At 36.7% G+C, this 24,182-nt stretch overlaps 3 protein-coding genes across 8 annotated transcripts in view; 2 read left to right on the forward strand and 1 right to left on the reverse strand.

Annotated features, from left to right (window-relative positions):
- Window positions 1-1,400: 1,400 nt before the first annotated feature.
- On the reverse strand, window positions 1,401-7,152 carry tial1 (TIA1 cytotoxic granule-associated RNA binding protein-like 1). 4 transcript variants are annotated; one of them, XM_055162681.1, is made up of 12 exons: window positions 6,964-7,152; window positions 6,476-6,572; window positions 6,236-6,334; window positions 5,569-5,623; window positions 5,406-5,493; window positions 4,264-4,339; window positions 3,894-4,002; window positions 3,696-3,791; window positions 3,522-3,606; window positions 3,239-3,362; window positions 3,008-3,147; window positions 1,401-2,828 (listed from the first exon to the last, which is right to left on the reverse strand). In XM_055162681.1, exons 1-12 carry the CDS (start codon window positions 6,987-6,989, stop codon window positions 2,708-2,710), a joined length of 1,116 nt encoding a protein of 371 aa, XP_055018656.1. In that variant the 5' UTR covers window positions 6,990-7,152; the 3' UTR covers window positions 1,401-2,707. The 4 variants fall into 4 exon arrangements, with proteins under 4 accessions (XP_055018656.1, XP_055018659.1, XP_055018657.1 ...); XM_055162684.1 differs by lacking the exons at window positions 5,569-5,623; window positions 6,236-6,334; window positions 6,476-6,572; window positions 6,964-7,152 and adding an exon at window positions 4,986-5,054 and having other exon boundaries at window positions 5,406-5,465; XM_055162682.1 differs by lacking the exons at window positions 5,406-5,493; window positions 5,569-5,623; window positions 6,236-6,334; window positions 6,476-6,572; window positions 6,964-7,152 and adding exons at window positions 4,701-4,774; window positions 4,986-5,388.
- Window positions 7,153-8,808: 1,656 nt separating this feature from the next.
- bag3 (BCL2 associated athanogene 3) lies at window positions 8,809-17,532 on the forward strand. The gene is made up of 5 exons (XM_055162830.1): window positions 8,809-9,109; window positions 11,675-12,016; window positions 13,830-14,180; window positions 15,140-15,491; window positions 15,617-17,532. Exons 1-5 carry the CDS (start codon window positions 8,906-8,908, stop codon window positions 16,099-16,101), a joined length of 1,734 nt encoding a protein of 577 aa, XP_055018805.1. The 5' UTR covers window positions 8,809-8,905; the 3' UTR covers window positions 16,102-17,532.
- Window positions 17,533-23,455: 5,923 nt separating this feature from the next.
- The window catches only part of inpp5f (inositol polyphosphate-5-phosphatase F), a 31,931-nt gene continuing 31,204 nt past the window's right edge, over window positions 23,456-24,182 (forward strand). For all 3 annotated transcript variants that reach the window (XR_008633335.1, XM_055162599.1, XM_020927066.2), the window contains exon 1: window positions 23,456-23,881. Coding sequence is in view for 2 of the 3 variants with exons in the window: in XM_055162599.1 (XP_055018574.1) it covers window positions 23,776-23,881 (106 nt within the window). In the remaining variant the exon portion in view is untranslated. The remainder of the gene's footprint in view (window positions 23,882-24,182) is intronic.

Genomic DNA, 24,182 nt, shown 5'->3' on the forward strand with positions numbered 1-24,182 from the left:
ATCCCTTAAAATAAATTGTCATTAACAAATAAGTTAGTGAGCATTATAGAACATTTATATGTAAATTTGTAATCCTGGGCTAGCTTAATTTGAGCTTGTTACAGTTCGGGATGTAACAATATCCAAGTCTCATGATAAGATATTGTCATTGTATAAACCTCACGGTACGATATTTATTGTGATATCGGGGGAAAGCCCACGATATGGTGGGGAGGCTCACGATTAGGGATGTAACAATATGCAACTCTCTCGGTATGATCTCGGAGGCAAAACTGTTAATATACTACTTTTTCCTCTTAAAATGCCTTGACAAGACTTAATCCAAAGAACTAAGACTTAAAAGTGCTTAGAACTGTTATTTCTTCTCCAATGAAATGGAGCAAAGGATCATGGTCTATGTAGTTCCCTCTGTCTTTGTTTTTTAGCTATTGCTGCACCATAACTTAAGCAAAGAGACTTGTAATTTGATATATTGTGATGGTCCAAGATATAATTGTGAGAACTTTGACGATACGATATCACGATATTTCGGTTATTGTTACATCCCTAGTTACAGTTAATGTTAACCTCGAGTTTACAGAAGAGCCCAAAGTTCTGTCTTCAGATGTTCTGGCTTCTTTCTCGGGCTGGTCTGTTCCGTGGCCTTCAGTTCTTGTCCAAAATCCATTTTAATTTACAATTTTACAACAAACTCTTTTGATAATTCAGCGTCAAAACCAGAGTCTGTGTCTGCGACTTGAACCAAGAAAAATTATTTATCAGTGACATGGAGGTGGCGGAGTGATCTGTTGAGTTATGAGGCCAAACACAAGGCTCCTGCACTATTTGTTTCATAATCGATGTTTGATTGATCATAATTGGCTAATTATAAACCAAAAATAGGCCTGCATCTTAATCAGCTTTTTACGAGTTTGTAAATGTACATAATGTAAAAACAACAAGGAAACGTAAAATCGGACATTTATATTGTTAGTGTTGTGTTGTTGGCAATACAGTGGTGCAATATTATGAATTATGCAGGTATAAGCTAAGTGAAGTAATTGTAATTTTATTAGCATCGTTTAGATATTAAAATACCCTTACAACAGTGAGCAGTGTCTAGCATGAAGTTAGGAAACTGCAGACATGATAAATATGTACTATAAGTCTATTATTTCTGGACAGAGTGTATTTTTGTGGTAATACCAGTAAATGGCTTTGGATATAGGATGATGCTTTCCAGTGAAAAAGTGTTAGAGACAAATAAACCTGTGATTGAACTTGCACCACTTGAACTGTGCTTCATTATTCCTTTTTGAATTTCCCAGTCCCTTTCACACACACAGTCCACAGGCGACCCTCATTCAATGCTCAATAAAAATATAAATACACACACACCAATCCAAGAAATGTGTCCTCTGTGGAGTTGAATTTTTTCTTTATTTGTAGAGATTCGAAGTGGAAAATGCATCCTTTAACAGTGAACACATGTTTGTTGCTTAACTCATTTGAGCTATGGTCTTCAAAGTAAATCTCAAATACATTCAGAAATTCAACAAATATATTACAAGACATGAGTGTGCAGTTCAAAGTAACACATCCTGCTGCTTTCTGTAAATGGCACAACATAAACAAATGAAACAAAAGGAATTTAGATTTGAAAGGGCTCTCAGCAAATGATTCTACAAACATGTGGATTAAGGCTTATTTATACATTATACTGTTAAATTTTACAATGGACTTATAGGTACAGTATTTACAATGTAATGCAGGTGATGGAAAAATCAACATTAAATATTTACACGGGCGATCAACATATTCTTTGTTACATTAAATTAAGTCAGCCTTAATGAGGAGAGTGGGGCAAGCAAATGGTACACAAATCTGTACATAATGGCACATGTGAAAATAAAACTGAGAAGATCAGTGGGAAGTAGTTTTTAAATCAGTATGTTTTTACTGTGCTTAAATGTAACTGCACAAGTGAAGTTTGTTTAGTGTATCTTGAGATTGGTGGTTCTATCTTTGCTAATATAAGAACATTTTTATTATAAACACAAAAAGTTGTTCTTCCTCATGGCCTTCGAAACAAAGTGAATTGTGGGACATTTTCAAGTCAAAACAAGTCAAAACCAATTATTTTTCTTAAAAAGATGGGCAGGTGTATTACCTTTTACAATGTTGACCCTGTTTACAGCAGGATTACTCATCTATTCTACTGAAGGGTGTAAACTAAAAAACAATAAAAGTTTGCTAAAACATGCTGTACACCCCAAAACAAAAGTTGTTTTTGTAATTTTAAATATGTGAGCTGGAAATGTCTGTACAAAATCTATTTTAAAGCCAGTTTTGACAAATACCTTTTTAACTGGGAATCCACACCTGATGTGCCAGGACCTAAGTGACAAGCCAAAGCAAAATATTTTCTTCACACAATAAATACTACAAGGGTTTAGGGACAAATGTGTCTTGAATTATTGATTCATTTTAATTGTTTGAATTAATTAGTTGATTTCATTACATGCCCTTTGTTGCTGGTATTTTAAAAGTGTCATGACACTGTGTTGCAGCAAAAAAGATGCAACATGAGGAAATGTATGATGAAATGTTTTATGTCAAATAAACATTTGACAATAGCGTGAATTTGATCCACTAATTGCGTGCGCTTACACTGGCTTTGTCAGTACGGTCCTGCTCAACAGTTGGTTTAATGCTTCATGCTGACAGCTCACTGTGTCTGATATCCAGCCATGCCATAGTTTCCCATGTTGGACATTACCGGACTGGACGTGGGTGCCGGTTGAGCAGGTTGGGATCCAAAACTCCCCATCCAGGATGACTGTGACTGGCTGTAAAATAAAACCACACATTTCTAAATATGTTATGTGTTAATTAATACCCCATAGATCAACATGTTTAATATAGTTTAATTTTGATGCTCTGACCGTAAGGAATAGAGCCTGAGAGAGACTGCTAGATTGTCATATATTCACATGAGTATTTATAAAAAAGATTTGACAAAACATACTCGACTCCATAACCCTGCTGGCTCCATGTCTGGTTGTACACATTGTATGAAGGCCATCCATTGGACATGTACTGGCCATACTGCTGCTGCTGAGCCCCTCCATAGACCTGGTTCCACTGCCCCCACTGACTGTAGTCAACCTAAACGCACACAACAGAGGTATACAGATGCTATACTGACAAATTTGTTCACCAAAAAAATGCTGTGTAATTTCATCTTTTTTTTTTTTACCTGCTGTGTAGACTTGGCCATATCCGGAGTTTCTTTACCCCAGTAGCACTTCACAACATGGCCCTCTATGACTGTGCCGTTAACAGAGACAATGGCATGAGCTGCACTGTCATGAGAGGAAAACCTAAAGAAAAAATATTATTATTAAGTTATTTAAAGATTGTTATTGTTACTGGGAAACAGGTAAAGGTCCTTTGTAGCGATAAACTCAAAATATCTGTAACAGTGAGTCCAAAGGATGTAATGTTTTGCCACCTACAGGCCAAAGCAGAAATTACATTACCTGACAAAAGAGTATCCTTTGTCTGGAAAGACTCGGATTTCCATTATCTGTCCAAAAACTGAGAAGGTCTGTCGCATTAAATGATCTAAAAACACACAGGACAAACACAGTGCTTCAGTTATTGAGGCTTTTCCATAAATCTATTGGCATCCTTCAAACTGGCTGAGCTCTCACCAGTAAGTCCGGACTGAATTCCTCCACAGTAAACAGTGCAGTTCTGAGGACTGGACTGGTTCACCACATCCTCAAAACGAAGTTGCTTTGAGCTACCTAAAACATAAAACATGTAAAGCATTTGAGAAATTTCAAATAAAAACTGGACAGATAATAGTAAAACCACAAACATGTTTCTGTAAAGTCAGTGTTACTTACTTTCTTGGACACTTTTTGGGGCTGGTGGTTTCCGAGTTGCCCAGTTTGTCCTAATTGGACGTCCTCCAAGCCACTGACCACCCATATGCTGGATAGCATTTTCAGCATCCTGAAAGAACAAATAAATAAAAGACACATTTCTGGTTACTATTTTGAATGTAATAAATCTGTATGTTCAGGATAAATCTAGATGATTTATAGATGAATTATACATCAGATCTACAAGACTACTTTGTGCTAATGGGTAAATAATAGGAGAAATTAACATTTAACTAACTATTTTTGAGCATTATTGGTAAATGTTTGAATGTATGAGAATAAACAGAAAATAAATTAACCTTCAGCTTTTGTTCTTGCACCGGAGTCTTACCAGTTTGTTGTAGAAGGATACAAATCCATACCCCTTTGATTTGCCTGTGGTCATGTCCTTCACAACACGAGCATCCCTGAAGCAAGAAAAAAAACAATGATTCAGAACAAATTTTCACTTTGTTCTTTTCAAACCAAAAGGAACCACGCAAAACACAGAGTCCACTACACTGTCTTATGAGGATAAGAATTAGCTATTTGACCCTGGACTGAGCACTGACTCCAATAAAGTCAAAGAAACACAATACAAATACATGCAATCTAAGATTAGGTTTTAGATTGTATTCTCACCACTAGAGCACCACTTTCAGTTTTCAAATGTTTATAGTATAATCCACAAGGGAACATATAATTTACCATGCATATTAAATTGGTGCTCAGCCTACACATAGTAACATATAGAAGATATGAAAAGAGAAAGGAATTAAAAAGGCATACATGGCCTGTTAACAGATTTCTGTTTTTTCCTGGTCAATGCTCTACCACCAAAATGCAGTATGGGCTTTGAGGAGCTGCAAATTTTGAGAAATTGACATTTTTAGAACTTTGGAACTTGGAATTGTTGCTACACATTTATATAAAGTTAATAAGAAAATAAGTTACAGCTTAAAACATTGACTTGTTAAATATTATATTTTTTGTTAAACTATAATATTGCTTATCATATTGTATTACAACTATAAAGAACAAATGGAAAATGGAATGAATAGAGAAAAAAACTACATCTGAGTCTCCAGAGTGCACAGTTCTCGCTGTTAGCCTTCAAGCTCCTGTCCAATCCTATGAGCATTTCTGTAAAATAACCAAAGGGCTATTACTTTACGGGCACCCACAACTACAGGAACGTCGACAGCTGTAGGAACACAAAGCTTTTCGCTGACATTCAGGTGAATACTTACCAAAGTCTAAGAAAAGACAAGACAAACTGCGGCAAGCCATGATCACATTTAACCCATAAAAAACATGAATACATAAAAAATAATTTATTGGAATCAAAAGTTGTTAAAAGTTATGTTTTGCTTTGATTTTCTGCAATACAAAACTGTGCCATGTCTACTCAATATTAAAGTAAGACAAGGGAACATTAATACACTCAATTACAAGCAAAAACTCAAGGGAAAAAAAACCTCTTGGCATACTTACGAGATACTGCCAAATGGAGCAAAAGCAGCCTTGATATCTTCTGTGGTGATCTCAGGACTCAAATCACCCACAAAAACATGATAGTGATCTTAAAACGTGACAAAAATAAAAATTAGGCTAGATTAGGTAACAGGTCAGTTAAAATCTCTTCACAATAACTTACTTGATGTATCTTTCTTCTGAGTACTTGGAGTAGTAGCCCAGTTTACTTTGACCTCCTAAAAGAAGGGAATAAAAATGTTTTTTACAGGTCATTAGATATTAGAATTCTGACCTGTCCCCCAGCTCAGTTTTAAACTATTTGAAGTTAGCTTTTTAATGGTCAAACTGCAGATTTGTTGACCTGGTTTATGTGTAATATCTCTGTAATCCCCAAGCCTAAATTTGACATCTTTGTCAACATAAAAATAAACAAAATAAATTTATTTTTTTTCCACAACAGCTTTAGAAAGTGGTGTTATTATTCACCCCAGAGATGTGATTGTTGTCAGTTAAAAAAGACCGTAAACTATAAGATTAATATATGGCAAATTAATAGAGTCAAACTAACAAATAATGATGAAGTTCAACCAGTTTTATTTTATTCTATGTAATAATGTCTGTACCTTCTATTTTGACATGTGCTGCAGACCATTTGGTTAAGATATCCTCACAAAAGAGATCAAGATTTTGTTGGGTCTATCCTTGTTAAATATATGTCACAAAAATAAATTAGCTGTGAATCATAACTTATATTTATGACATGAAGTCCTAGAACATGCAGCCTATTAAAAAAAAAGAAGAAGAAGAATCCTGAATGAAGCAGAAGTTGGCCAGGTAAAATGTCTAACCTTTCCCAGAATCTTTCTGCCGTTCATGGCCGCAAGAGTTGCAGCAGCATCTCTGTGCTCAAAGAACTCCACAAAGCAATACGGGTCTGTTGTTGTGTGCTGAAAAAGATCATAAAACAGCAACATCATGGATTAAAAATGTCACGAGTTGTATAATGCACAATTAAGAAAATTAACTGTGACTATAAAAATGTTATCTCCCCACTTCTCTATATTTAAACAGCCAAAGCTGATACGTACTTCTGTAATCATTTTACAACTTTTGCAGGGCCCAATCTGAGTGAAGAGTTGGAGAATCAAAATTTCCGTGACATCTCTGGAGAGGTTTCCCACATAGCTGTGAACGACAAAACTATTATTTGATTGAAAAACATGCATATCAAATTATAACAGCTTTATCGAGGGTAGTGCAAATGCTTTCATATATTCTCTGGTTTACAGTGATTTGGACACAGCTTCCACAGGAGTTTTGAGAAGCGGCAGCGTTTGGTAACATCAACGCCGTAATAGCCTGGCGCAATCAAAACAAATGTGTAGATACTGCGAAAATACATAATATGATCTATGGAGAGTATTATTTCTATTGGTTCCCACTTGTCTGTACAGAGACGATTAGACAAAGAAACACCAAATTACTGAAGCGTCAAATATGAATGTACATTATGCTAAAGCTAGTTAGCATGGTAGCATTTCAGTAAAAGACGCTATGTGTGATTTTATCTACTTACAGGGTTTTGGGTAAGTCGTCGTCCATGTCTGACACTCACTAAAGAAAAAAAATAAAAAACTGAAATCTGAAATAGGATATCTAGCGCTAATAAAGTTTATTAAGCGCTGACACCGTGGCTAAATAAGGCTAACGTTAAGTGTTTCCGAGGCTAACGCACCGGGAGCAGCGCTACGTCACGACGGAAGTTCAGGAAATCTTCGTGGCTGCGTAACAACGTAATGATAAACTTTGAAGTTTCTATTTAAAAACAGCCCTACAGCTGTTATTTATTCAAATAATAATTCCTTTTTTATACAGTATATCAGATTTATGCCGGTGAACTGCAAAATACAGCTGTAAAATTGTGTTTATCTATTGTTGGTTAGAGGAAGTGCTTTTATTTTGAAGGGGTGTTTAGGGTATGTTTGTTTTGAGCACCTGCCCTGAGTTGTAGCTACTTATCCAACCTCAAAGGACCTTTCTGGAAACAGAGCTCAAATGACAACTTTGAACTATAACCTAATCTGTAATATATGTCAGTGCCTAATGCGTATAGACAATGTACTTAGAATTAACAATGTTAAAATTATATTCTCAATACAATATACGTATAGCCTACTGCTGGCACAATGTCTAGAACTGCTGCTGACAGGAGGTTGAATGGGAGATTTATATTTAGGCATTGTTGCCTAAGTGATAAGGAGTTATGACACTTGATCATAAAGTGAGTCTCACTACCACTCATAACAAGTGTATTACCCATGATGCTGTCGTTTATGCTTTAACTCACTAATACTACACATTGTGCAGGTGCCAGTCTCATGTAAATGTCTGTCCCTGAGCTCGTGTGAATGATTAAAAACATCATAGGTGACGCTGTGCCCAAACAGCATCACACCACCTCTTACATAATCAGTCAACAAATCATATCAGCCTGCAGAGAGTCAGGACTCCTGGGGCAACAATTTATGAACTGTGTGTTGAAGCATATTTGGGAATTATTTCTCAAATGATGGGAATCCCTTGTTAAACTTCACACTTAGATGAGAAAATAAACACAATAAAAATGTTGTCTATAAAATACAATTAACCCTACACTTATGTTCAACAACCTTTAATAAACAGTCTGACATGCAATATTTGGTTGATTTTGTCACAGTATTATTACTTGTGAAAATTCAGATGAATCATTGTGTAAAATAATTTTAGTAATTTTTTTTAGCATGTTCAACACACTCGAAATATCTAGATGCCAACAGAAAATACTGGTATGAGCAGTGAGTCCACAGGTGACAGGTCTTGAGTCACTGTAAAGTGATAGGCATCATCACAGGGCACTCCGGGACAAGATTTGTTTTGTTTCTGTATTTCTTTTGATATTTCTATTATAAACATTTTAAAGCTCTAAACTAAATAAAAAGTTCAGCAGATTCTTCTGCAATGACTGTTTATTTCCATAAAAAATGTTTTGTTATGGGATATCCCTGTTCTGACCTTGTGCTATGCTGCCACATAGTGGAAACATTTTATCAAAACAACACTACATTTCACACATCTTTCGAGAGAAACAGCAGACAGCAGCAGCCTTGTCATAGGGGTTAGGAGTAGGATTGCACTAAAAACTAAATTAAACTAAACTAAAACTAGAAAATGTAGCCTAAATGTACAAATAAAAATAAAAAGGTTCCAAATAGCTAATTAAATATAGATATGATTAGGTTTTAGTTCAAGTGAATAATTTACATAACTTATACAACTTATAAGAAGTCGTTGAACTCCATTTTAATTTATAAAAAAGCTTGAATAATGCTTGGGGTCTTTAGCGACGTAACAAGTGGTCTGCAAGTCCGTATCCAGCGCGCTGTCCGCCCCCAACATTAACCCGGCTATTTCGAGAAATTTCCAGCCCACTTTTGCACGTCACTTGCAGGCATCTTTAAAGCGTTCGTCGCCTGTATAAAATGTCTCAGTACAAGACAGCAGCGAGAAACATGAACGGCATGAAGACGCAGTCACCGACCCAGTTCACAATGGCGAGTAATGACAACGACCCTCTCCCACTCGGCTGGGAAGTCAAAATTGACCCGCAGACTGGATGGCCTTTCTTTGTGGATCATAACAATCGCACAACAACCTGGAATGACCCGAGACACGACACGAAAAAGGTAAAAAAAAAAAAAAAAAAAAAAAAAATGTGAGAGTTTGTGTTTCATAAAGTTGACAGTGTTGACTAACGGAATTGTGTCGCTTTTACGCACGCACCGCTCTGGTTTAGCGGATCGGCTAAGCGAAACGCGTGGGACCACATCATGTTACATATTAATTTTGTTGACTATAGGCCCAGTTTGGCACCGTCACCTCCTCTTCGCAGAGGGCTCATAATACCGTTATAACAAGTGATCAAGCCTGTTGTGTTCCCATGCCATGATCTAAAGCTATATTTACGCGATGACTCACCATGCGGTACGTACAGGGTACCTACGACCACCGTCCACTATTTTAATTACGCGTCTTGCATTGCGACGCGTTATCTGTTAAACTTTTTGCCTTACAAGGATTGAAGCTGGTCCAATGGAGTCCCTATAGGCTATTATGCACATTGTCTGTGATATGCAACCTTCAGTGGAAATATGGGTTGCTAAGGGACTTTGGATAGAGGGATTTTCAGGCTGCCAGTTGGTAGTGTCCCCTCTGAAACATAGACTGTGTTGTCCAAAGTTAGTGTCCCGAAGAATCTGCTAGAAAGACACAGCTGTCAGGGGATAAAATTGGTGCAATGCTGCTGGCACTGTAGTCCCATACAGAAATGGCAGAGGGCAAAGGGTCATTCACAGCTACTTAGGAAACTTTTGTTGCAAGGAAGAAATTTGTTTGCGTATAGATTAGGCTTTTTAGCGGCAGCCAGTCATTTCTATTTGTTCACTAATCATTTACAGAGATAGCTTACTTTGTTTTGTTTTAAACTATTCTAACCTACTTGGATGGTTGTTTTATTAAATATTGACTAATAATACAAAATGTTTAACATAGCCACACATGATATAATTGTCTAATGTTTTTTGTTGTAGAGGTGGAATAGATAAGACAATATGTTTGAAAGGTTGGTATTTGATTCCTTTCCTCTATGTGTAATATGGAAGAATCCTTGGGCATGAATCATAAAGCTCATTATTCAGATGACATTATAGACTATGTCGTCATATTCAGGCCTATTACATACAATAGTGATGCATTTTTTTCCATTCACTCTTATTAAAACAATAGTTCAGGGAAAACCATGAAAAACAGTGTTACTATGGAAACAGTTTTAAGAAATAGTCTCTTTTGTTTTTCTCATATTGGAGGGTGTGTCGTGTGTCAGTTTGAGTTTTGGATGTAATTCTGGTCAGTGATCTCATGCAGATTACAGCAGCAATATCAACATACCAGCTGCCAAAGTGACCACCAAACACTGTGGTCAGTTTGAATAATACTCTCAAGTGCTGATACTTTTGGCACCATAGTGTTTTGAACTTTATATTTTAACCTATTCATTTCACCTCACAGTTTGCTTTAAAACTCCTACATGAGTTGCTACTATGGTATTGATAATCGGTATTTCAAATTAGCATTACTTAGAAAAAAAAGCCTCTTCAAACATTGCGGATGTACTTAAGCAAATGACTGTTATTAATAGTAGCACAGTGTCCATGTTTATCCACTTAGTCTATTTCTATTATTCTCAAACTTTTCACACTACATACGACTGAAAATATTTTATATATTTTGTACTACATGCAGCAAAACTTGATAAAATCTAAAAACTAGATCTGATCAGTGACCAAAACAAGAAATAAACTAAAGTAGGAATAGATCATAGGATTAACATGCTGGCTGGTCTGCCATCTTCTTGTTTGTCTCCATGGAAATGTTAGTGCTTGGAATGTTACACAGTATGGCACTGAACTTATCAATCTTGCATTAGTTAATTGTTTTACACCTTGATGTGGGGCTGCCTGAGTTACCTCTCCACAGATCTGACCTGTAACTTGGTGTCATGTGCTTGTCTTCATGGTGAAAATAAGATAAATGCTATTTTGTGGAATATTTCAAGCAGAATCCACCTTTAACCGGGATGACATAAACAGAAGTGCCCAGAGGTGCCCTTACCATAGTTTGAGAACTTCTGGGGTCATTTAGAAAGCAAATGTGTTGTGTATGTGATTTTCCAGTTTGTGATCTATAAAAAGACATGAAAATGAGCAGTTCAGTCTAAAAACATAGAATTATGGGAATCAGGACTTCCAGTCATCAGGCAGACGGCATCTGTGCTTAGAGAGAAGAGAATAGAGTAAGTTTGAGGTAGTGCTGTCATTGTACAAAAATTAGATTAAAATGACAATATTTTCATTTACAACACAAAATAATAGTATTTGTTTATTATATCATCTGGTCTTACACTAGTTTGGATAAAACTCAAGATGACATTGTTCAGGAAAGGTAAAATTTTACGTACTTACGTAATGTATTTTTTCACTATTGACACGTGCTTAAATGAGTATCTAGTTTTAGTACTTGTTTTATGATCAACTATACTTTTGACAACAATAGTTTGTGGAAGTTTGTGGAAATGTGTGTTTTGCCCCTGCGTACTCTTTTGGTAAATATTCTACATCGGGTTTTAAAAGAAGACCCATATTTGGCCTACAGTTCTTAATAAACATATAACGATTGTAAACTCCGCATTTCAGGTGAGAGAGCCATCCGCAAACGGACCTAGCACATCACCAGAACCGAGCCCTCAGGAGCCTCGAAAATCCTTCGTCAGAGAAATGAAGCACCCCATCCTCCGGCCTGGGTACATCCCAATCCCGGTCTTCCACGAGGGGGCAGAGGTCCGACAGCAGCAGCATCCATGTTACTCCTACATCCAGCCAGGCGCCCCCCAACAGAGCACCCGCACAGATGGACGAGCCCCCTCTCCCAGCCCGGTTCTCCACGGGAGACCCAGATCACCACTACATGGACCCTCAGACGGCTGCTCTAGTGAGAGCACAGCAAAGTCCAGCTCCCCTGTTTCATACACACCAGAGGTAAATAAACCTTATTTTGTTATGTTTGTTTGCCTTTGTTTAACCAGTTTATTGAAGACTTAGTGAAATAAATTCAAGAAGCATTATGTATTTTGTTTTTTATAGGCAATCAGTACCTTAGTAGTCCTGTGGCACTCAAACCTTTCACACTAAGTACCACCAAAAATGTTTAGCTTTCTGAGTACCACCAGATTTAAATGAAGTATTCCAAGTCTAATCTAGGGCCAAACCAGGTCATAAAGTGGATTACATTTTTTCCACTGTATTTCTAAACAAAAAATTACCCAAGGGAGGACAAATAATTGGATAAAATGAACTCAAAATTAAGTGAACAAATTAAAGAACTGGAGCACCTGAAGGAGCTTGTATCACAGTTTAAGAAACACTGGTCTTGTTTTTATTTCAAAGGACAAGTACAGAGACATTAAGGTAATAAAAAACATAGATGTTTTGCTCAAGATTATAGTGAAATGTCTTTTAGTTTTAAGTTGAGCCCAAATAAAAATGTTTGATGAATTGAAGTATTTTGATAAGGAAATTTAAGTTTGAAAAAGTCTGTGTTTTTTTTCTTTGTCATTTTCTGTACAGAGTTTTAAAAATCTACACAGATAGCAACAGGTATTGTAGCAACCCAGTGAGTCAGGTAGTGAAAGACTAGTAACATAAATATACAACAGTCATTATGAATACAAGTGCATTATTCAGTGGTAAATTGTAGATAATTTTGTGCATTAGTGGCCAGGGCTCTCACTGTTGCTGGGTAAAAGAGCTATTATGAAACGTGTTTTGTGGGATGATGGTTTTTACTCTCAGATGTCTAAGGCTGGAGGGTTTGTGTTAAAATGTTCTCATATTACACATTACTAACAAAATTGCTAGCAGTTAGTCAGTGTAGTCAGTGTTTTTTTTCCCTGCTTACTGTCATCTTGGTCAGTGTAGCTCTGGAGACCCACAGAATATAAAATATTTGCCCTTGAAAGCATAAAGATACATTTATTTTGTTGATATGAGCACACAAATTCTGCTTCACCAAGCATTTTTACTACCGTATTCTTATGTGAAATATAAAAGTTGCCTTGGATACGTTGGCCTACTTAAATACAGTACAAATTTGTGACTGTGAATTGTAACCAAGCAAACAAGCTTTCTCTTGTCATTAGGATATTTACCACATGCTGTTGTGCTCTTACACAAGACACTTCTGTCACCCAGTAAAGACTTGAATAATAATGCACCAAAGCATATTTAAGTTTGTAGAAAGAGAGACTGTGATAGTAAATTGGGTCCTCTAATTGATCCAACACTGGGATTCTTGACCAGGATTTCCCATCTGGACAGTTTCTCTGGTCAAGTACCATTATTATTTATTAATTTCTTAATATATTAATGCATAATACAATATTTATAGGTATTAAAAAAAATAAGTGTTGATTAAAGTATATCAATTATTTTATATTACAAACCACCTTTGTATTAACTAGAAGAGAATGTTTATTGTCGAGGCATCACAAGAACAACATACCAGTAAGCCTAGTAAAGCCAAAATGTATATTACAGTTAAATTATAAAACATCAACTCAAGAAACATTCATTTTGTCTTCTTTACACGTTTACAAAAAAGGAGATGTAATTACTATGCTGACATTTTCTAGCACGTTGACAAGGCAACATGGAAATTATCTCTCTTTTTTTTTTTTTTTTTGTCTTGGAAAAGAATCAAGTTTTTGTGAATATAAAACATCGTTATTTCAGTAGCTCACCACACGTCTGAGTCCTTGTTTTATTATTATTTAATAGTATTTTTGTTTTGAAGGTTTACAGTGCTCAACATCATCCGCCTTCCCGACCGAGCAGTACTGGTTTACAGGCGGGTTACATCTCCATCCCGGTGATCCATGAGGGAACTGGAGGAGCCCAGACCTCCCCCCAACTCAACCCCTCAGTCTACTCACAACGCGTCCCGTATCCAGAACAGCGTGTCCCATATCCAGAGCACCAACAGCAGCCTTTCCACCGCATCCAGGCTGAAGAATGGCCCGGCTATGGCCAGAGAGACAGAGCTTCTCCAGTGATGCTCCCCCAAGCATCCTCCATCCACCACCCAACAGCGCACATGAGGAGCCAGTCACCGATAGTATCACAGCTGCATACAGACAGACCACAGGTAATCAATGAGGCAAATTAACTTTATTGTCCCAAGGGAAATGTATCTTAACAGAGCTGTTTATCAGATGAATGAGACAAAACATCAATCTTCTACACACAGACTTAAATGCAGATTCTAAAGACTGACAGTAACAAAGAGTAAAGAATGTAAATTAAATACATCTAATTAAAAAAGACAATTATTCATTATTCAAGACTGGCAGGACTTAAGTTTTCTAACTCAATATATTTTAACATCTGTAGTTATAGTATAAAGTAGTGCATAAAGCGAAAAGGTCTACATGTTTAGAATTAACTAAACATTTTGGATTTTTCTGCTTAAAGACCTAGTCCTGATTACTACTTTTGAAATTGTTTTTGAGCCCTCCTGGTGGAATGTAGTGCGCTTAGTATGGAGTGACATTTAATCAAAGGTTCATAATTATATTATTTCTTTTCCTTTTTAAGTTTATTATAATTTTTGCATAACATAGGCATAAAAGTTAATATGTAATTACCAGGTCAATCACCATAATAAATTCTAAGTGGAGTGATTAACATTGAAATTAATAGAGCTTTGCCTTAGGCTGCTACCAATTAACAACACCATTGTATTTTAATTTGAGAAAAACGTCTTGACATTTAAAGCCACTCTACCAGCTTTTTACTGTCTTAAAAACATGACAAATAGAACAAATAGTTCATTTTAAACAGGTTGCAGTGGTCCAGTTATTCTACACTTACCTTTTGCATTCCACACCAAAGCAGAGTTTTGCTGTTACATTAATGCGAACAACAACGAGCATACTAACCACTACACTTCCTAATTTTCGGAGAATAAAATGCTTGTTAATTTGATGCAGACAGGACTTCAAGATCTGCTTATACAATATATCTGTACTGGGGCAAATTCTGCTAAAAAAAAAAAAAAAATGCATGTATAGGCCCTTTAAATCTAAATGCTATTTTCTGTTTTAGGTCCAGCCGCACATCCTTATGAGAGAAGCCCCACAGAGGATGGAGCAGGAGCCACAAGTCCATCCACACAAACCTGAGAATGTACAACTTTTGCACATGGAACCCGAAAAACCACAGCAACCTCAACTCTTCCAGCCTCTACCACCTCAGCCTCCTCAGCCCTCATCACCCCAACAGGCCGCCCCATCCCAAATGTACATCCCGCAATCCCCACAAGCCCCACAACTCCCACAGTTGCCACAGTTCCCACAGCCTCCACAGCCCCAACAACCCCCACTGCCCCCACAGCAACCCCAGACCCCACAGACCCCACAGCCCCCACAGACCCCACAAACCCCACAGCCCCCACAAACCCCACCCCCACAAACCCCACAGCCCCACAAACCCCACAAACCCCACAGCCCCCACAAACTCCACAAACCCCACAAACCCCACAGCCCCCAACCCCGCAACCTGAACCAATCCCACCAAGACAAGAACCCCAATTTCCTCAGCATACGGCAGACATCCATGTACAGTTACCTCCCAGAAAAGAAGCCCAGGACACGACTACTACAGCTAATACTACTACTGCTACTCCTACCACTACTGAGGTCCCAAAAGCAGAACCTAAGCACCCTGGAGTAGCCAAAGTTGAGCAGATTATTGAGCGGGTCGCCAAGCTAGAGCAAGAAGTCAGATGCTTTAACGGCAAGAAGAATGATAAGAAATACTTACTACTGGAGGAGCTGTTGACCAAAGAGTTGCTAGCGTTGGACTCTGTTGATCCTGAGGGCCGCACGGACGTGAGGCAAGCCAGACGCGACGGAGTTAGACGTGTTCAGACCATTTTGGATGTACTGGAGCAGATGGAGGAGCAGCCATCTGCACAAACCCCTGAGAAGTCCACAGACCTCACGCCAAAAGGAGAGCCTATGATGATCATGAAAGATAACGTAGAAATGTCAAGAGAAATTTCATAACAACCTCAATGGAAGACAAGGACAGTCAACTGTAAATTTGTTTAATTTCAACACACAAGCTTTGACTCCTCTTGTTTCAATACAGAATTTGTGGACATTGCATGCATTGAATAAGCGTATTGACATTTCTGGCCACTCAAACCTCGGTAGCTCAGTGCGATTTTTTTGTTTCAAGCCAATGTTGATGCCTTTTCTTGTTGTGCCAATTTTGTCTCTCACAGTGACACTTTGTAGTACATTGAAGTTCAAATAAGAGGCCTTTATTATCAATGGAAAAAGGGAGTATTTTCTTAGAGATATATTGTAGTTGCCTTTGTCCTGAACAGATTTTGTATTAGGGTTTTCTGAATTTACTCAGAAGTTAGTGTGTGTGGGACTTGGAACATTTTCTCATTTTTTTTGCCATCGAAGCACAATAGTGGATGGGCATATCAGGTTACTGAAGTAAAATTCCAATTTACTGTTTTCCAATATAGTTTTATTAATTAGATGCAGACAGCACGGAGCAGACTTCTTTTGACTTCAAGATTTGTACTGGGGCAAATTCTGCTTTATTATTTATTGTCATATTGAGCAGTTATATAAATGAAAAATAAATCTTTACCTTTTTTAAACAGCAAAAATATCTTCAGGAATATATCTATTATGGTAATTAGGTACTACTGTTACACTGATTTGAGTCCATCATACATTTTAAACTATAAATATATCATACACCAAAAAAATTTGTAAAACTATTGAGAATTTTATTTCAGTAACCAGAGATACACACCCACTGTTGCTCTTCATACAAAGCTATTTTGAAGCTAAGAAATTTCACAGTTAATTTGTTAAATAGATGCTGCTTTTTGGTGCATTACTGATAAATTATAACGCTGTTTTTGCACTTTGCCACCACTGAAAGTATCCACGCTAAAATTCAACATCACTACAGTTGAAATGTATGACTTAATAACATAAGTTTTGATTGACGTGTCGGAGTGTTTGTATGTGCAATGGTTTACTTGTAATTTCAGCATATAAATATAGTTATATCAGTATTTATATATTATTAAAGTATTTTGGTACAATAATGAATGTGTAATATGGACCTGAGTGAGACAATCAGCACAGATTTGGTTAAAATTATTTGAATGTCTTTGTATCACACCAAAGCCACAATCTGTAACAGCACCAACACTAAAACGGCCAAATGCCTTAATAATGCCAACTGTGAGATAAATATATTTAAATATCTGGAAAGAAATGCTGTAGTTTTATCCAATGATCACAATTTATCACTGTATGTGTTTATTTGTACACAAAAATAATAATAAGATGTTTGTTTAGCAGGACCACATTTTCACAAATTATAGATTGTGGCTTAGTTTCAATCACTTTTTGAGTAAACTACTGTATTTTATCAAAGAGAGTATTTGGTATGGTTGGAAATAAAAATGTATTTTGGATTCCTATTTGTAATGTCTTTTCTGGACACACTGAACTGTATTTTCATAGGAAGCGTTGGGTGATATTGACTCATATGTATATCAATTTGTCCCCCAATAACATTAATCAGATCGTATTTTGCAATCCGTTTGAAATGTAGAATTCTTGGTTTAGGTTTAGGAGCAAATATCATCAAATTAAAGTTAATAGACTAAAATTAATTAATCACACAACTGGAAATAACTCTTTATAGCCTTGTTTGACAGATTACACTTCAATATAGCTTCTATATATATTTCTTATCAACATTTTGTGTTATTTGGGGGAGTATAGATGGTGGTCAGAACAAAGGGTTAATAAAAGACTAAGGACTACAGAATGAGGTGATGTAATCTGTAAATCAAGAATGAATTACTCCTCCTTGTAATTTACAGCTCTTTTATAGCCCTCTATAGGCCATGACGAGGCCTGGGCAGTGTGTGTGTCAGCTGTTTCCCGGTTCTTGGGTCCCACCTGAGACATTTGGGATAAACAGTCAGCTGTATGCAGGGTCAGCTGCTGCGGCCGCTCCCTCAGGGTCAGAGAGGCAGATTTAGGCCTGAGTCAGAACTCAATCTGTGTGGGCTTCGTCGTCAGAGTGTGCGGGAACTACTGTTGGTGGTATTGTAGGGTAGGCTATTTTAACATAGCCTTTTATTGCCTGCTCATATGCTGCACTGTGCGCATAGTCATACCTGCTTTTTCAATAATTTGCTCTACTGGCACAGTACTGAATCAGATTTTATGTCATAACATCTAGTCACAACATTAGTCAAAAGGAAAAATACGAGGAATAGAAAAAAAGGACAATAAATAAGTATAAACACCTAGGCCTACAGATATACAAATCTTGTATATAAAATTAGATAAGTAAGTAGGCAATACAATAGCCTGTGCATTAACTGGCTGTTGTTAATCTTTTAAACTGAAATAATAATAGAAGAAAATATATGACTCTAGTTTCCATAGTGCACACTTTGGATTTAGGTTGCTCCTCTCCTTTCCTATTGTGGCCACAAATTATTTATGGATTAAAGACACGGGTTGCATTATAAGTCCAATCAGAGGTGTCTTTCTCTCAAATAAAATATATGTGTATTATTATTACGATTTATTTGTTAAGAGTTTATGTTTAGAGTAGAGTGACCAGACGTCCTTATTTACCCGGGCCGGTTCCAGTTTTGAACCCTGTGTCTCCTGTCCCAGCCGAGTTAACCAAAACCAGGGATTTAACCAGGTTTTATACAAGAAATGCCCCAGGTGTCCCTATTTTTGACCAATCTGATCCCTGACAATAGTAAAGAGAGACATAATTTGTAATTTGTTTAGGTAAATATAAAAGATTTACTTAAAAATTACCAAAACACAAAGAAAATGTGACAATACTGGCTCACATGTTAGTTATGAATAGTCTCTGCATAACAGTTTTCCTTAAATACACGCTCCTTTCACTATAATATTATAACCAACCACCAGAAAAAAAAAACAGAGATGTCTCAGTTTTTTATTTGGAAATTCTGGTCACCCTAGTTTAGTGCCCCTCTGGTAATGTATAAATCCTCTGCCCCTGATGTTATCCTGGCCCAGCACAGCAAATTAAAAAGTGTTAAATTCACAGTGTTGGTGTTGTTGTGACTAAAGCGAAGAAAATCCAGATATGTTTCAACATAGTCAAACGTTATTTCAACTATGACAGTGCTGTAGAGTAAAATAAGTAGTTGTTGAGTCACAGTGTTGAAAAAAAATTAGTAGTTGCTGATTCACAGTGTTAATGTCAAACACTTAGTGTCTATTTTGAATATTACACTACATCAGTGTTTTTCAGCAGAAAACCACCATAATATATTTACTTTTTAATTTTTTTTCATGGCTCATTAAATACTCCATAGCCCTTTTTGCAAGGTGGTTACTTGAATATGTTATATTTCGATTCTATGTTTTAGTTTACAGATCGGTATAACACATTTCTTGCTGATTGAGCCTGGACGGCCTTTCTACCTGTGACTGAAGTGGGAAAGACAAAGGCTTTTTTATGTCATCGTTGACTTGGCCAAACACTTCAAGGCACTTGGTCCTCAGACTCTCAAAAACTTTACACCTGTATTCAAAGAATTGTCTACAACATGGAAATTGGATGTGTCAAAAGAAACCCCAAGAGTGAAAGACTGACTCTTGAGGTAAAAAGTTTCTGTAATGTTAATGTTTCATAATTAGCAGGACTGCCTCTATTGTGAACATTGTTATGTTTATGTAATGGAGAGAAGATCTTGTTTCAAACGGTCAGACATGCTCCTCTCATTTTTGGAGATGAGCATGCCTGAATTCCATTGAAAACAAGATCTTGATTCATTCATCGACTGCTTGCATTGAAAAATCTACTTTAAAAAAAAAAAAAGACAGTCATTGTGACCAGCTGTTGAGGGCACAGAGAATTCCTGCTGTTAGTTGGATTTTGCAAAAACAATATTGTATCATATGACTTATTTAAATTGTGTTGATTGTATGATGTGCATTGTTTTAATACAAGTTAAGTTGAAATAGAATTTTGTGGTGGTTTTATTATTACATTTGTAAAAGGGATTATGAACTAGAATGACCACAGCTTTTACACTGTATTTAGTGAAGAAAGAGTTACTATTTGAATAGTGTAACATGAAGAACACTCTACACTATTTCTACTTCATCAAGTGTTAAAACATAGCAATATAGAGTTATTAGTTTTTCACTATACACTAGTATAAAAAAAATCTAATCTTAATCAGTGTCAAATTCAACTATGAGGAGTGTGGTTACTTCACTTTACCAGTGTTGAGCCTTCTACACTTTGGAAAGTGTAGTTTTAACTCATTTTATTGTGGACCTCATATGACATGGTAAAAGTGTTAAAATTAACAATATACGAGTTGAATTAACACTCTTGAATTTGCTGTGTGGTTTCTTGGGACTTGTAGTGTGACTAGAGTGACCAGACATCTCTATTTTCCTGGGACAGTCCCAGTTTTGAGCCTTGTGTCCCTTGCCCCAGCAGATTTATTCAAAACTAGTTATTTGTCCCAGTTATACAAGAAACGTCCCAAGAGTGCCTATTTTTGACCAGTCTGATCTACACCAGTTCTAAACCAGGACTAAACGATGATTAAAACAGGACTACATTAACTCCAAACCAGAACTAAAACAGGACTATCACAATTTTTGACTAATCTGGTCCCCGCCAACAGTAAATAGGAGCATAAATTGTCATTTGTTTAGCCAAAACACAGAAAATCATGTTTGCGAATGACCATAAAGCAAGAAAATGCTGCAACCGAACTTTCTGATTATTATGACTGACACAAGAATGCACAATCCTACACACTCTTTTCAAAATTGTATTTATACCAACCACCAACCCAGGTGTGTCCCAGTTTAGAATTTAGAAAATCTGGTCATCCTATGCACTGTGCTTGTGTGCTGTGTGTAAAATGTGTGAATGGAGAAGGAATCCAGTCTCTTTTCTCTAATGTATCTAATGTTTTATCGAGAATTATAGGTCAGAAAATAGGTCAGTCTATAATAGTGACAATTTAGACCCTATAATTAAAGATGTTCTGTCACGGCACCTTGCTTTTATTATATTATCCTGTATGTGTTTTATTGGTAATTGCTTGAAAAGTGTGCATTGTAAGCAGGGTTGTTTTCCACACATATTTTACCTGCAGCTTGGCCTGGTGGACAGAAAAGTTACATAATGCAACTTTAATAACTTTATTTTGTATGTAAGGAATGCCTAATTTGGTTTTTAGAATGATTCAAGTTCTGAAGTGTTCTGAACCATTATTGACCCAACAATCTATAATTGGCAAGTGCTATAATGAACTGATTAATGGCTGAATGGCACCTGCTGTTGCACAGGTATTGATTGACACTAACAAATGTGGTTCATAAAAAGATTTACAAAAGCCACATGGCCAATAATAAAAATGTTAAAATACAACGCTTAGACTTGTTCACCTCCAAAATGTATCCCTCCTTGGCTTCTAAAATGCTATAGCCCCTTGTCTTTGCCCTGGCTTTCTGTTAATTTTAAAATTGATTTTAAGATTTTATTGTTTGTGTTTAAAGCTTTGAATGGACTGGCCCCGAAATACGTCTCGGACCTCTTCCAAATTTACATTCCAGCTCGTGCTCTGAAGTCTGAGGGTCAGTTCCAGCTTGTGGTGCCTAAAATAAGACTGTGTGGCCGGACCCAAGCTCTGGAACACTCTGAGTGTTTTAAGTCTCGTCTTAAGGCCCACTTTAACACTCTGGCTTTTAACACTGTGTGAATTGTGGGGTCCTCTGTGTCTTTTATTGATTTTTAATTAATTGTATTGGTTTTATGTATTTATTGCTATTCCATATATTTTTTTGCTCTTATTTTATTTTACTGGTTTTATTGTTTTAAGACTAGTATTCTTAAGTCTGAGCGTTTATGGTATCATTTTATTATGGGTGTGATTATTACGTATTTGTGCAGCACTGTTTGTTTATGAAATGTGCTATATAAATAAAGTGAATTAGATTGGATAGACCCGCCTTGTCTGAGATCATTGTAATAAATAATACTAAGCACAACAAACAGCCCCCTGAACAATATGTGTGACTGACAGCTCTTGTTCATTTCTTTTTTAAATTTTATTTTGACACAGAAAATAAATGCAATTATGCAATAAATAACAAACAATACTGGACGAGGGAGACAGAGGCAATGCCAGGAGAGGGGTAGGGTCACACATAACCAAAGTTCACATTTACATAAAATAAATTAAGAAAAATTATAAATGAAATTGTTAAGTGGTATAGTATTGTATTTCAAGCAGGAAAATGGGGAAGTAGGTTTTACAAATAGTGAATTTACATTTGTGGATATGAAATTTTGCCAAGAAGATTAAAATATTAATTATATAGTATTATTTACTTTTTATGTGATGCATTTTGCAAAGACCAAACAGCATGTCTTTAAAAGAAAGGGTAAAATGACACATAAAGTTGCGTATATGTCTAGGCATGTCCAAAATAAATGAGAGGCGGTTTCTCTTATTTTCCTGTTTTGGTTTAACTGTGTTACAAAACAAGTTCTGCCAATTACAGTGTTTAAAACAGGCAACGGGTGTGATAAGGCTGTGTTGGTGAAGTCCTTGAAAAGCATAAGAACCCCACAAGGTATGGCGTCCATTAAAACAGCAAATTGCTTTGGGGTGTTTTACAGCCATTAAGACAGTAACTAATAAAAAGCTGAGAAATGATATAATTTGACCTTTGAATACTTAAAATATCCTGCATTAAAATGAATTAGTTAAACCAAAGTACAACCAAACCAAACCAAAACTGATTAATCGTCTCCCATGATTTTATTTGTTAACATTTTGTATATATAACTTTATTTACAGACTCAGGGTCCAGACCGAACACAGAAGGACACACACCCACAATATACTACATTCATATATAAACCCACCAGCACACACACACGCATACATATACCCACACACATAAAAAACCTACAGTGATGTAAGGTCCAGTAGAATAAAAATACATATAGCTGGCCCTTCCAGCATTTCCACATGTCAAAGTAATATATAATTTTGTGTAATATAATTTCTTGTTTTTAAGTTCCTGTATCTTTGTTTGTTACGTAAAGATATTTTCTCAAATTTATGCCATTAACTGTATGATGATCCCCTGTGTAAAAAAAAATTTTAAATAAAAAAAATAATAATAATAAAATTAATTAAAAATTTTTTTTTTTTTAAATAAAATAAAATTAAATGATTTGGGGGTGACAGGTGAGACTGACAGCTCTTGTTCAGCTCCAGTGAAATGTACCTGTAATGACGCCGGGTCACGTGACTTTGTTTGGAGCAGGAAGCGAGCGGAAGGCTGCGTCTGAACCTGCCACATCTGCTGCTGGGGCACTTTCACAACCATTCACTCATGTGTGTCCGCTTTTACTGTGTCTGCCGAGGCTGTGGGACCGGGCGCTTCTCCACGGGAAAGTAAATCTGCAAATCAACATGCGCAGAGGTGGATTAAAGCGAGGCGACACGCATCCAGCTGCTGCCTCTGCTAGCTCGCTCGGAGTTAGCCGCGTTGGGATCCGAGCTAACCCCTGCTAGCCCGCTGTCTGCCTACCTCCTCCTGATAACCCAGCCGTGTCTGTAGCTGGTTACGTGCATCTTTTTATCTTACATGGACAAAATGGAGCTGTTTCAAGCCAAGGATCAGTACATTCTCCAGAGCGGGGATCGTGCTCTCTGGTGCAGCCGAAAAGATGGGACCATGGCGCTCAGACCTGGTAGGTTTCCCCCGAGAAGACAGTTATCTCATCCGCGGACTGCCCGGTGTTTTTCACAGGGCGATAACTAATTGCCTGGTTTAGATTAACGAGTAGTTTTATGGATGTCACTATGAAAAATGTTCCTTACCAAAAATAGGACTATAACTAAGTCTGTTTACTCAATATTTAGTCTGCACATTCCTCCATACATTTGCCTTATCAGCTCTGGGAAGACAATCCATTAATCAAGAGCCCCATTATACAAACCTATTACTTTCACCTGGGTTTAAATGGATAGGAACCTTTCTACAGATACATT

The sequence above is a fragment of the Boleophthalmus pectinirostris genome, unplaced genomic scaffold (assembly GCF_026225935.1).
Source record: "Boleophthalmus pectinirostris isolate CB_2022bp ecotype Guang Dong unplaced genomic scaffold, ASM2622593v1 HiC_scaffold_5, whole genome shotgun sequence".
Classification (NCBI taxonomy): Eukaryota; Metazoa; Chordata; class Actinopteri; order Gobiiformes; family Gobiidae; genus Boleophthalmus; species Boleophthalmus pectinirostris.

Excerpts from the sequence above, each read along its gene's own strand:
- bag3 (XM_055162830.1), top strand. The coding sequence starts at position 8,906 with ATGTCTCAGTACAAGACAGCAGCGAGAAACATGAACGGCATGAAGACG. Across the intron at positions 9,110-11,674 it reads CGAGACACGACACGAAAAAG|GTGAGAGAGCCATCCGCAAA; the intron begins GTAAAAAAAAAA and ends TCCGCATTTCAG. Across the intron at positions 12,017-13,829 it reads CTGTTTCATACACACCAGAG|GTTTACAGTGCTCAACATCA; the intron begins GTAAATAAACCT and ends TTTGTTTTGAAG.
- tial1 (XM_055162681.1), bottom strand. The coding sequence starts at position 6,989 with ATGGACGACGACTTACCCAAAACCCT. Across the intron at positions 5,624-6,235 it reads GCAGAAAGATTCTGGGAAAG|GAGGTCAAAGTAAACTGGGC; the intron begins GTTAGACATTTT and ends CCCTTCTTTTAG. Across the intron at positions 3,607-3,695 it reads AATTCAGTCCGGACTTACTG|ATCATTTAATGCGACAGACC; the intron begins GTGAGAGCTCAG and ends GTGTGTTTTTAG.